This window comes from Bemisia tabaci, chromosome 1 (assembly GCF_918797505.1).
Source record: "Bemisia tabaci chromosome 1, PGI_BMITA_v3".
Taxonomy (NCBI): domain Eukaryota; kingdom Metazoa; phylum Arthropoda; class Insecta; order Hemiptera; family Aleyrodidae; genus Bemisia; species Bemisia tabaci.
Window position 1 is genome coordinate 53,572,837 of NC_092793.1, and position 13,348 is coordinate 53,586,184.

The 13,348-nt window shown below is 41.0% G+C and overlaps 1 protein-coding gene across 1 annotated transcript in view; it reads right to left on the minus strand.

Moving 5' to 3' along the window:
* LOC109044791 (protein-lysine N-methyltransferase EEF2KMT) overlaps positions 1-10,856 on the minus strand; it is a 20,912-nt gene extending 10,056 nt beyond the window's left edge. The window contains exon 1 of the mRNA XM_072305303.1: positions 10,758-10,856. Coding sequence (XP_072161404.1) covers positions 10,758-10,856 — 99 coding nt within the window. The remainder of the gene's footprint in view (positions 1-10,757) is intronic.
* Between the last annotated feature and the right edge of the window lie 2,492 nt (positions 10,857-13,348).

Here is a 13,348-nt window from a genome sequence, read left to right on the forward strand (position 1 = left end):
CCGCGAAAACTGTCCAATTTGACCTTAACTATCTTGACGAATTCAACTTGATAACCTATTTTGATTCGGTAGTTTGCTTTCCTAGTCAAGTGTAGTTTTAGGTTTAGAAATATAATACGAGTACCTTTTTAAATTTTGTACTCTTAGTAAAAAGTCCACAGAAATTTTCCCGTAGGATTGATTGTTTTTGAGATATACCTACCTAAGCGAAAATTCGGTCGCCAGCGGCGCATTTTGGCCCCCCAGCCCGCCTCTCTTCAAGATGGTGACTTTGACGGACAGCCGATTCTGGTACACTTTTGATACGCTGTTCTGGTGGCCTATTGTAACATGTTTCCGCCAAGAGACTTTCAATATAAAAAGCTATTTTTGTGGTGTGTTTTGAATAAAATAGCCATTTCACGAAGATACTACCATTCGACCGAGTGGGAGCTCATGTTGTCTACACTAAAAATTGAGGGCAAACTAACATGACGATAAAGTAACCTCTCGCTTTGATAAAAAGTTATTTTGAATGTGTTCAGAATAGGCTCGCTATTTCACGATGATACCACTATTCGACCACGTGGGAGCTCGTGATGCCTAGACTGGAATTGAAGGCGAACTGACATGGTATTGAAAAACGTCTTCCGATTTGATAAAAATTAATTTTTTATTGCACTCCGAGTGAGCGTGCTATTTTATAACTGTACCACTATTCAACCAAGTGGGAGCTTATATTGCCTACAATACAAATTAAAGGCAAATTGACATGACGATGGAATAGCCTTTTCCGCGTTGATAAAAAGTTATTTCGTATGTGTTCCAAGTAAGCTTGCAAGTGTAAGGTAATGAGACCATTTCCACCTCTTTCTCATCGCAATTCTTCTCTCCCCTTTCTTCTTCATCATTTTCTTTATCTTCCTCTGTTTCATTTCTCCTTTATTTTTCTTCTTTGTCTTAACCAATTCCTCTTCATCTTCTCCTCCTCCTCCTCTTTACTCTTATCTTCTTCTCGTTTTTCTTTCCTGTATCCTCCTCTCTTTTTTTCTCCTTCCTCTTTCTTTTATATTCTCATTCCCCGGTGGCAGGGGGCAAGTGGCCTTTGAGTAGGTTGCCGGTACCTCGTAGCATACGTGTTCGAATAGAACGGCCATGTATTCTTTATTTTCTTCTCCTACTTTTGAATATAGTTTTTCTCCTCTTTTCCTTATCTTCTAAATCTCTCTTGAAGGGAGTTAGGAGTTGAAGGAGGGGGCTTGAAACACAAAACTTGCGAGAATCTACGGTGCAAAACAAGGAACAACGTTTAAAATAACCTCGGCTTAGATCACGGTTGTCGCACTGTCTCACAATCTTCGTGCGCTTCTTCTACACAAAATATCAGTGATTACGTCATAATGAAGCGTATCGCACCCGCAAGATCGATGTTCGTCGATAGTGAAATTGTGGGGAATTAACGGTAAGTACTAATTACGAAAAGAAGTTTTTAGGCCTTGTCTCCACAGGACGTTTCATGGGATTTGTCTCAGGGAAAAATCTCACTTGCGATTGGAAAAAAATATTGAATTAATCTATATTTTCCCCAGTAACAAGTATGGTCCTTGTACCCCTAGGACCAACTGAGAGAGGAATAAGTGAAAGCTAACTATACGATATTTTGTTGGTTACTCCACTGTTCGTGTTTGTTTAGTTAAAATAATGGGTCTACTTGTCAATCGTTTTCAATTACTATTTTAATCCCGGTTAAACACTCCATTTTTACGAACTTATCTTCCCGCGCAAACTTGTCGCAGGACCGTATGAGCCGCATAACGTGGGGACGGTAACTGGGAAAAATCCCAGAAGTTTCATTCGCACGATTCAGACTTGGGACACATCCCATGAAAACGTCCCGTCAAGACAAGGCCGTGGAGAAAGTTTTAAAAAAGTTCACAAGCCATGCACAATGGCCGGAGGGCCCCCGACTTGCATACGTCGAGCATACCTTCTATACCTTGCCTTTGCCTATGTCCTGGTACCTTGCATACCTTCTAAAAGGCAGGTGCGTAAATTAATTCATGATGTTTCATTCCTTTCCAAAACTGCAATACAGCGAGCATCATTAAGTATTAGGATAATATTTTTTTACAGAATAATCTACAAAAAAAAAAAAAAAAAAAAAAAAAATCCGTCTCAAAATTGTAATTGCTTTATTCTCTGAGCCATATTGTGTATTTGATACGGTTTATCAACCGGAACTGTTGCGGATTTGATCCATTTCATGCGATTTTAAAACGGTAATAAAGGGATGTGACTGCGCTCTCGTGTGAAGCAAATTTATAAAAGTCATCATCGAATATTAAAGTCATTTTTTGGCAATCGTGTCAATGAGGAGCCCTGGTAATAATTTGTAGAGATTGCTACTTACTCTCCTAGAGTATGGATAATTGCGTCCATAATTTAGAGTCATGGGGTTTGGGATACGAGGTGGAAAGAAAACCCATGGCAGTAAAAGTATGTAATTTAAAGGCAATGTGGAAGCTTAGTCTAGAAACCATTCAATGCAGTGGCGTGCGGTGGGTTCGGTGACAGGGCAAGCTGTAGCGTTCGCCATCCGGGGGGAGGGGGGGGATTAACGTAGTCTCTTTCCCTTCCTCCTCCCTCTAGCCTCCCTAGAAAATTCTTAAAATTTTACTCTATATGCTCTGTTTTTCGGAAGAAATCTGATGGAACGTCTTGAAAAACTGTGGCTTTATTTCTTTCTCTCTTACTTATGATTTCGTTTACTCAACTTGTTTCGAATGTTATTGATCATTGGAGGACGGCTCCATGCTCTTAACTCCTAATTTTGCTTTAAGAATTTTTTGAGTTACTTAAATTTCCCCAAAGATTAGCTTTCTGCACTTAAAACATGATTCAGAATTGTCTAATTCATCAGCAATTAGATCCGAGTGAGCGAAATTTTATAGAATTTAAGGGCATTTGCTCCGGAGGAGCAATTACAACCGCGACGGAAAGAGGGAACAAGATAGCGCATCGGAGGCAGAAGCAGCGCGCTGCGGTGACGGGCCATGAGATGGCCAAGAGAAGCGAGCTGCGATCGCGCGGCGAAGGGCTCGGGCTCGGAACGTACCGCTCTACCCGCCCGCCTTGATTCCGCCGCCAAGCAGTGGCTCTCCGCTCAGCTGATCGCAAGCGATTCTCCAGCGCATGGGTTGGCCCGTGTTCGGGCCGCGCAGCGCGCTGCGCCACCTCCATCCGCCCTGCTGCTTTCCCACTGCTGTGGCTCTACACGTATTTCTGTCTCTCTCTTTTTCTGTTTTTAATGCAATTTACTTACTGAACACCTTTTATAAATTATATTTGCTAAAATGTTCAACATGAAATAGGTGTAATTTTCTTCTTTTGTTTGAAATCTTTGGGCAAGCAGTGCTTGCCTTGCTTATCCGGACCGCACGCCACTGATTCAATGACTATGATACCGTGTGAGGCTATGAGGTAGATAGGTATTTAATGAGCAACTTGCAATCCGACATTGCTGGTAACATTGGCGGATCCAGCAAACTGGCAACAATGCCTTCTCTCCATTTAAACCTATGGAAATGTATCGATTCTTGGAGGGGCCAAGTGCTCCGACAAGAATCGATTATTTAGCATAGGTTTAAATGAAGGAAATCCGGTGTTGCCAAATTGCTGGATCCGCCTCTGGTTGGTAATGAGTGTCTTCATCATTAACATTGAAATGAAAATAAAATATAATCGGGTTGTCTTAAAGACTCGGCCACGTCATCTTAAATTTGCTGGCTGAGTATGAATGAGTTAGATTTTTAAACCTCGTCTTTAAAACATCATCGCATTCAGAATTTGACACCATCAAGTGGAGGACAGCCGTAAAGAAAAGGGATTTTGAAAACACGATCATCCATTCAACACTGTGAGGGGCTTTCCAAATACTTTATCTGCAGATAGATCCACCTGCTAATCACCGCCCGAAACTTTTATTTTGCTCTATATTTAGATTTAGTGTGGAAGGTATTTTTCGGCACAATTTGGCAACCCGTGCCGAAAAACAATTTGTTGTGAGTCGCGGCCGGGCGGGAGATAGCATAAAATTTGAAACTTCAATACTGAGGTCTCTAGACTCGCGAAGTCGCGTCGCGCCGCGTCCGTCGTCGTGATAAAATTAGACTGTGACGTCATCATTTGTGCTCCTGTAAACATTTACACACCTCCGTGAATGTATTGTATGCCTATGCGGCCTATGCCTGTAAAAGCCGTTGCTGTAACGTCCCGCCGCACGGTGGATCGAGTCGACGGGAGGTCGGACAAAATTTGGAAACTTTAGAAGCTCATAACTCCGTACATACAAAACTTTGAGTTTTTAAAATGGTTTTATTGGTTTTCTCGTGAACTGTTCTTCCATAAACACCCCTTAATTTTTAAAATTTGACGAATTAAACATAAAAATTTGCAGTTTTAGTAAAAAATTTCATGTCCGACCTCTCCCGTTGACTCGATCCACTGTGCGCCGCGCCACACCGCGCCGCTCCGTCGGAGCCATCCACCCCCTACGATCGCCTCCCTTCCCCCTCCTCTGCGCCGGAGTTCTACAGCCCAGGGTTGCACGAGTCAAATGAGTCATAAAATAGATTGGAAATTTCCGTGAAATATTCCACAAAGCTGTAAAAAAATTTAACAAATCATCAGAGGCATGGTTTGCAACGCGTGCGAAAAAAAAACACCAAAAAGCAAAAGCACAATTTTTTTTTTGTTCATTTAATTTCGAAAGTTGTTTATCAACTGGGGGGGGGGGGGGGTGCGCCTCCGACCATTTTGCGGCCCAATCCTCCCCCTTGGTGCTGTGCGCTTCTTCCGCCTGCGATTTAATTGTTATTTCACCATTGGCGGATCCAGCAGATTGGCAACCTTCTTTTTCTCATTTAAATGCCTATGGAAATGTATCGAATCTTGGAGGGGGCAGGTGCTCTAACAAAAATCGATGTTCTAACGATGTTTTAACCCCTCCAAGATTCGATACATTTCCATAAGTTTAAATGGAGAAAAACAAGGTTGCCAATCTGCTGGATCCGCCGGAAATGTAAATCTGAAACAATAATCTGAAATATATATTTGTCTGATAAATGTTTAAGTAGACATAGTATCTTCAACGTGGAGTTACTTCATTGGAAACATTCGTAAAAAATCATTAACTACCATTGGAGACTTCTATCGTTAATAATCAGCACGAGCAATTTAAGTAAAGCACAACATTTCTCACAATTTATGTAACCTGACAAAATAATCTAGGTATTTTAGTAAAAAAAACAAAAATTGGGACAAACACAGAAATCTCGAAGAGCAGAGCTTAGCTGGGGCAACGAAGAGCTACGCAAGTGCCAGTTTGCCAACTAAAGTGAAATTTAAAAACACGGAAAATTAGCATAATTCATTTCTACGTATAACATGTGAGCTGGTACGCAATCTGACACTAATGCGCCGCAGCATTGTCAATTTTTACATTGGCATTATTTTATCCTAAATTATATACGCTAATAATAGACACGTTTACTCGTGTTGGACACATTTTTCGCGAAAGCCCTGTCAACACTACTAGAAAAAGTTCACGGAACTTTTTGCGAAAGTTAAGTTCCGTGAACCTATCTCTGTGTGGACAAGGCCTTTCATTTATAAGAAATGAACGAAAAAATGATGAAAGAACAAACATAAATGAGGTTAAATCATTTTAACTTCCGCCGCCGCGCGCTGCGCTGACCGCACTGTACATATTTGGCGCAATGCGGGAAGTATTCTTACAGTCTTGCGGGCGCTATGCGTTTCGCGCCGACCGCTGCCGACCGTAGTATGTTTGACGCAATGCGTGAAGTATTCATGCAGTCTCGTAGGCGCTTGGCGTTCCACGCCGACCGTACTGTGTTTAACACAATGCATGAAGTATTTGCGCAGTCTTGTAGGTGCTAATATGTGTTACATGCTGACCGCCAAGCCGAGAAGGTCTCTTTTTCATCTCAAGTCCTCGTCATCATTGCTTTCTGCGCCGCACCGTTCCAGGCCAAATTGCGTGTTTGGTTTCTCTCTTAACTCGACTTATTAAAGGTGATATCTTTTGTATCACCGAAAGACGACAAAATGAGAAATTACTATACTCTCAGGAAATGAGAGATTTTTTCGCTTCTTCTCGTATGTAATTTTATTTCTGAATATGATTTTTGTTATACCTACATTTAAAAAAATTGCAAAATTTGCAGGCCCCTAAATTTGCCGCCATAGGTCGCGGCACATGTGACCACCGCTTAAATCCGGCCCTGGGTAGATAGATAATATTTCATGTCATAAGTTCCATTCATAAAATACCTGATTCTTTACAGGTGGGAGGGGATCGGGAAGAAAGTTACTCCACTCTATTTTTCATGTTGTAGGATGAGGACCTACGTCACAAAACGTTACGAGAGGGGAGAGGGGAGAGGGGAGAGGGGAGAGGGGAGAGGGGAGAGGGGAGTCGAAAATCCAGAAGCTTTGCGTATCTTATGACCGATCTCTTACTCCACTGTCCGTGAGGTCAATCTGTATCCAGCGTGCCTCTAGAAAGGCGATATTCCCGTCAACACTAGATGGAAGCCTGTTGCATTTGTAAATCGTCCATTTTTGCTACTATATGTGGACCGCGTGAAGCAGAAAGGACGCAAGCCACATCAGCTATTGCCAAATTTAATCGGGTAATTTAATTTTTACATGATTTAACGGCTGTGCGATTTTTTGTACAAATTTCAGTGAATTTTCTTCATAGTACGAGGTATTTTTAAATGGTTTAAAGGAATCCGCACAAAAGTCCTCTTGTAAAAAATTAAATTGCCCAGTTAACTTTGGCAATAGCTGATGTGGCATGGTTCCTTTCTGCTAAACGCGGTTCATGCATGCCTCAGACATTAATTCGATTCTGTAATAATTTCGTAAGTAATTTTCCCATTCTAAAATTTCCGTTAAAAAGGGTGAAAATATCGCTGCGAGCAGTGTGGCAATGCTGGCCACGAAACAAAATCTTCCTCTTTCTTATTCACCCTGCCAAGTGATGGTGACAACTGCCAATCAAATGAAGACGCAGACGAGTGTGCCAGTTCGTCAGGAATTTTACGCCTTTACCTCTGATAACTGACATTTAATTAAGTTCATATAAGCCGAAATTAACAACAACGGACGGAGACAATGTCCCGGTCCGCCTCTCAGTGCTTTCTTTCCCTGATCTTCTCTTACACATCATCGCATTATCTACCCGATCGTTTCTATATGGCGTAATTTAAAATGCAAAAAATTGCATACTTCAGCCGTGCAAATAACTTGAATATTTTCATGATGAAAATAAGCACAGTTACTAAAATTGGAAGAAGCTAGATTGGAAAGCCGGGAGAATCGTAAGACTCCAATACCTTGATCAACGCCGGCCAGTTTGCCAGAAACAGAATTTGTTCCAGGTAGATTTACCATCGAGTCCGATAAATATTCTAGATAAGAACGATTTAGCCCGGAAAAATCAGAATTTGCTACAAAAACGCAAATTTGGAATATGTAACTGTCCCTCAAAAATCAAAATTGAGGAATCTTTGCAATGAATGAAAAAAAAAAAAAAATTTTCCTCTCTCCTCAAACTGTGGTAATCTACGCCCTCAGTTCCCGAAATTCACATCCCTCCTCCACCCCTCTTTTTTCTCATCCTCTCCCATCCACCTCTCTCTTTTTTGGGGGGGGGGGGGGGTTATGCGTTAACTAAGGTGGTTTCCAAAATCTACCCGCAGACACAACAATCCTCAGAGATATCTGCTGTAAACGACGGTGCCCGTCTCTTTTTGGAAGAATTTTAGTTGGCTTATAATGAATTTAGTTCTGTAAATCTAAAGAAATGAATAGTTCGAGACGCGCTGTCGCGCAGTGGATCGAGTCGACAGGAGAGGTCGGACAAAATTTGGAAACTTTAAACGCTTATAACTCCGTTTATGCAAAACTTTGAGGTTCTGAAAGTGGTTTCATTGATTTCCCTGTGAAATTTTCCTGTTTTAGCACCCTTTGAATTTTAAAATGTGACGAGATTCACATCAAAATTTGCAGTTTTAGTCAACAAAATCATGTCCGACCTTTCTAATTGACTCGATCCACTGTGCGTCGTACCTGTTTCGACTCTGCCCGTACATGCGGCGATTTCGTCCAGGCGCGGGGTAACCACTCCCCTCCTATCTACTTACTCCTAGCAAAATGACTTTATTAGAAAATGGAAGATTGGAATGAATGAAGTTGAAATATTAAATGGGAAAAAAAACTTAGTTAAAAAGAAAAACTAGTCTGAGGAAAAGGGAGAGGCAAACAGCAGGGAAATGGTAGGAGGGGGAATAGTGGAGAGTGTGGAGTAGGAGAGTAAGGATGTGGGTTAGCATAGTTTAAATCGAGATTTCTGTTTCAAAACTTCAAACCGCGCGCTATTGCCAAATCGATCTGCACGGGTGAGGCCTAGCCGCCGCCGTTCCCTCTAGCCGTAATATCTGTCTTAGACGTTCATTTAAGACGTCTGCGCTGCACAAGTCGTTTTCTGATCAAAATTCTGATCAGAGGACATGTATGACATATTTCTTAGAAAATACGATCCAGTAATACCACTTGAGGCGACCACAGTTCAGGTAATATTGTCTCACTGAACGAATACCACAGTTGCACCTCCTGTGTGAGCCCATTTTTGCCTATTTTATAAATTGAAGGCAAATTACTGACTCGTTAGTGCTTTGTTCAGTGTAGGCTGTAGACGTCGCGTCGGTTCGCGCTTCGGCAGGACATGGGTATTAGAAAAGCAGGCAACACGCCAAATGTCTACCTAGGAAAGAAATATATCGTTGCTTTGAAATCCCGGTGGATGACGTAATCCACCTCATACCGTGATCGTATCATTCAGAGGTGTTCTATGGATCCTCCTTCTGTAAGAGCAGCGTGCTGCATTGCTGGAGGAAACCAACCAGTTTGGTTCACAAAGGTGACATACTTTTAGTTATTCATCCATCTTTATCACTTTAACTCGACAAGTTAACGTTATTATCTTTTAACTGAATCTTCTATCAACTTAATTTTAATTAATTTCGTTAACTTCAAAAGTTAAAGTTTTATCGTTAACGTTGTTATAGGACTCAGGGACTTGGTGTTCCAGCAGATTATTTCATGTAAGTTTACAAGAGGCAGCTGCGAACAACAGCAATTGCAAACCAGGAGGTCCGCCCCCTGGCCGCTGCGCGCCCCCAAAGGTTGTTTCTTACTCCTCTTACTCCCCTTCCTCACCCTGTCTATCGATGGTCTTAAAAATTATTTTATTAGAATAGAAAGGATGTCTCAAGTTTAGGGGTACATTTACTTAAATCCACCGCTTTCGTATGAAGAATATCATTGGCAACATCTACGACTTGTGGAGCGGAAACACTAGTGCCCCGACATTTCCGACAGCTGCCTCGTGTCTAAGTCTCTATTCATTTCCATTTTTATTTTCATTTCGGTTTTATCATTATTTATATCGCGCGATTGGCTTGACGCACAAACAAAGACAAAAATAATTCGCTGACAGCCGTAAGTCATTCTTATGGAGTTCATCCCTCAGGTGTATGGAGGAGTGGATAGCAAGTTCTGCGGGAGAGGAGCTCAACGGAAACTGTGTGCATTGAAAAAAGAGACGGAGTGAAATTCAACCTTCACCTTCACTCTTCAAGAGTGATATTGTTGATACAACGAGCCACCTGAAAATACATCCAAAACCATCCGGTAAGAGGGCTCTTATAACTATAGTAACAAGCTTCAGAGAGGCAAAAGATGAAGACGGGGTTCAAGTTAACTTTTAGCAATTGTTCGCGCTTTTCATTTTAATTTTGGTGTAGCTGTAAATCCCTTGAATACGGGCCCATTAAAAAATTAGAAGATCAAAATATCGACCAAATATGCCATATATACCCTTACGCACTATTCATGGCCTATTAAGATAACGCTTGTCTCGATACCTGAAAGAATTAAGTATAGACAGAAAAAACTCTTCCTCGCCGGGGTCGGGTTTCGGACTTCAGGGCCGCAACATAAATCGGTTTGCGGCCCAGCCTTAAACCAGCAAATCTTAATTTTGACAGATCAAAGTTTCACCTTGAACTTTTGAATGGTTAACTTGCGCGTACATTTTCCTCTTTTCGGCGAATGGCTAAGTAAATTCGATATTTTTATCGATAGTAGTTATCAAGGACCATGGAATTATTTTGTGGTCATATGCTTACCAGATAGTCTTTAAGCCTTCGACCTACGGAGCACGGCCCAACTTCGGGGTGCAGGACGGCAGATGTAGATTAAGCCTTGGCTCTTAAAGGGTGCCTAATGGTCAGCTCATCCCTTATTTATTTATTTATTTATTTATTTATTTATTTATTTATTTATTTATTTATTTATTTATTTATTTATTTATTTACTTACTTACTTACTTACTTACTTACTTACTTACTTACTTACTTACTTACTTACTTACAATAATTGCGACCTCATATAGTGAAGAGACAAGCGCGGGTCAATTCTCTGAGCGACGTCACGAAAGCTACTGACGCGAATTCTTCGTTTGAGATGGACTTTAATTTTCGGCTACTTTGAGGGTATCACGAAAAAATGCAGGCATTTTCATTCTAAATCTACTTTTCAAAATAATTTAAAGAAAAAAATAGAGAGTAAAAGAAATATAAAAATTATGCGACAGCCCCACCCGATCTGATCATCTGACAACGTACGATAGCTGCGATGACTATTTGACTTGACGGTGTTAGATAATAGCGCCAGAGTATATTTAGATAATCACACTCGCCCACGGCGGCTCCTTCATTTATCATTCTTGTTGTGAAGCAAAATTCGAATTCCGTGCATTTTTTATCCACGCTCCCAACCGTTCTACTGCGATAGCGAAGAGAGCCGTAACTCTCAAATTTTCGAGATCGAGATCCCCTCAAAATGGAGATGTTGCATGTGTGAGGGATTTGCGATTTGACTGCTGTTTCTTATGTAAAAGTTCGCGAGAAACACGATAGTGCCACTGGTTTTCTCTGAAATCAACTCCCAAGCTCAAAAAAAAGTTCTCAAAGTGAGGCCAAAATGGAGGGGATATCCCGCCCTACCCTGAGAGTCCGCCTCTACATCAAAACAAACTCTCCATGCAAAGATAGGGAGCAAATACATTAGCAGGGTTGCCGTGTTTTCAGTTTTGGAGTCCCCAAATAAAGTGGCAGCCCTGTCAATGTATTTGCTCCCTATCTTTGCAAGGAGAGTTTGTTTTGATGTAGAGGTGGACTCTCAGGGTAGGGCGGGATATCCCCTCCATTTTGGCCTCACTTTGAGAGCTTTTTTGGAGCTTGGGAGATGATTCCAGAGAAAACCAGTGGCACCATCGTGTTTCTCGCGAACTTTTACACAAGAAACAACAGTCAAATCGCAAATCCCTCACACATGCAACATCTCCATTCGTCTAGTCTCTTTTAAAAGATATCACTGAAATAGCTAAAACAGCAAAATTCGTCTTATTTGAATGAAGAAGAGACATACAGGGTGTTCCGAAAGTCCCGCTCCCACCTCCCTCCTCTAACTTTTGAACGGTTCGAGATAAAAAACAAAACTTAGAGAATGTTTCTATCTCAAAGGCGATCATCTTCTGGGGGCGGGTTAAAACTTTTTAGTCTCCCTCGGGGGGGGGGGGGGGTTCCTAATGGTAATCCCTATCTTGTGATACCTCATTAGAAAAAACATCAAAAACTAAGCATTTTGGCGCAAACTGCACATCAATATCTTATTTTCTGAACGAGTTATGATGGGTCAAAGGTCAAATTTGACCTACTTCCAAGAAATCATAACTCCGGTTCAAATTATTGTAGACAATGAAATAAAATGGAGAAATTTACCAAATTATAAGCGCATTTTAGTAAAAAATACTCCAGCTAATTAAAATGGGGGTGTTTCGGGCCCCCAAATATGTCAGTTCAAAAGTCATACGATTTCCCGTGAAATGAGCTGATTCTTTCGAAGTTTTTCTCAGTAAGTTAAGAATAAGTTCAAAATTACGTTCTCAAATTTCAGGCAAGGTTCAAAAATACGAAATTCCAGGTGATAAAATTTAATTAAGTACCTAAAATTTCGTATTTTTGAATACCATTGCCCCCCCCCCCTCCCACTAGCTTCCATCAACGATGCGCTTGGAGCATGTCGCGAGAATTTATATACTCATCAGCAATCTCGTTTCTACATTCCTCCCTAATGCCTTTCGAGAGAATAGAAGTGATCGATAATTCCCCCCCCCCCTTCCCCGCTCTGTCATTTGATGCTAACAGCAATGAAGGCAAGGGTTAAAATTGGTGGCAATATACTTTTGCAACAAAGTAAATTTGGTATGTGCGCCGCGCCGGTCGGCCAAGCCGGGGCACTGAACAGGAGATGACGCAAAGTTTGCGATGAGATTTCGAGAAGCTGTGCGGTTGTCATATCTATTCCATTTCAACTGGCCAAGTTGCAAGATTGCTCATAAAGTTTACATGATTTTATCAACTTTCAGCCAAGTCGCAATCAAAGGTACACATTTTAGGACTTTATCTATCGATATAACGCATGATTGAAGCCTATAGTAAGACGATTTAAACTCTTAAAATTATGTAAGTACGCTCGTAGCGTCTCATAAAAAGTAACATTCCGCTAAATACCATTAAAAGTTCCTGCGTGTGGTGTTAAGCATGGGGTTCAAACAATATGTTAATCTGGGAGAAAAAGAAAATAAGCGAAAAGTGATTTATTTTGCCTCAGTTGGCAGTTCAACCTACTCTGAAATTTCTGAGTTTACCTACTCTGAATAATAAAGATTGACAGTACTTGGCGGATCTATTCTTAAATTGCAATGTAGTCGTCGAAATACAATCTCCTAAGAAGTTGCTGAGGGAATAAAAAGTCCACAGCCCTATTTATAATCGAAAAATATAAAGCTTAAGGAACGACGAGTGATGTTTATGGAGCACATCAATTACAGCACATCAGTATCAAAACATTTTTGACGGGTATCGAAAATTTCGACGCGACGTTTTCGTTCGTTCTATTTTCTTTTAATGTAACAAAAAAAAAAAAAAAAATTAAATATCATCCGAGTTTCCGAATCGTTGCAATGAGGATACATATTTTCCCTTTAATTATGGTACGAACTGGGCCAGAAAGTCAATAATGGTAACACGCAGTCCTACAACATTCCTACAGCCTTATAGGCTCTAATATGCGTTTCACGTCAACTGACCGACTGCACTGTGTTCGGCGCAATCCGAGAAGTATCCATGCAGTCTTGTAGGCGCCGATATGG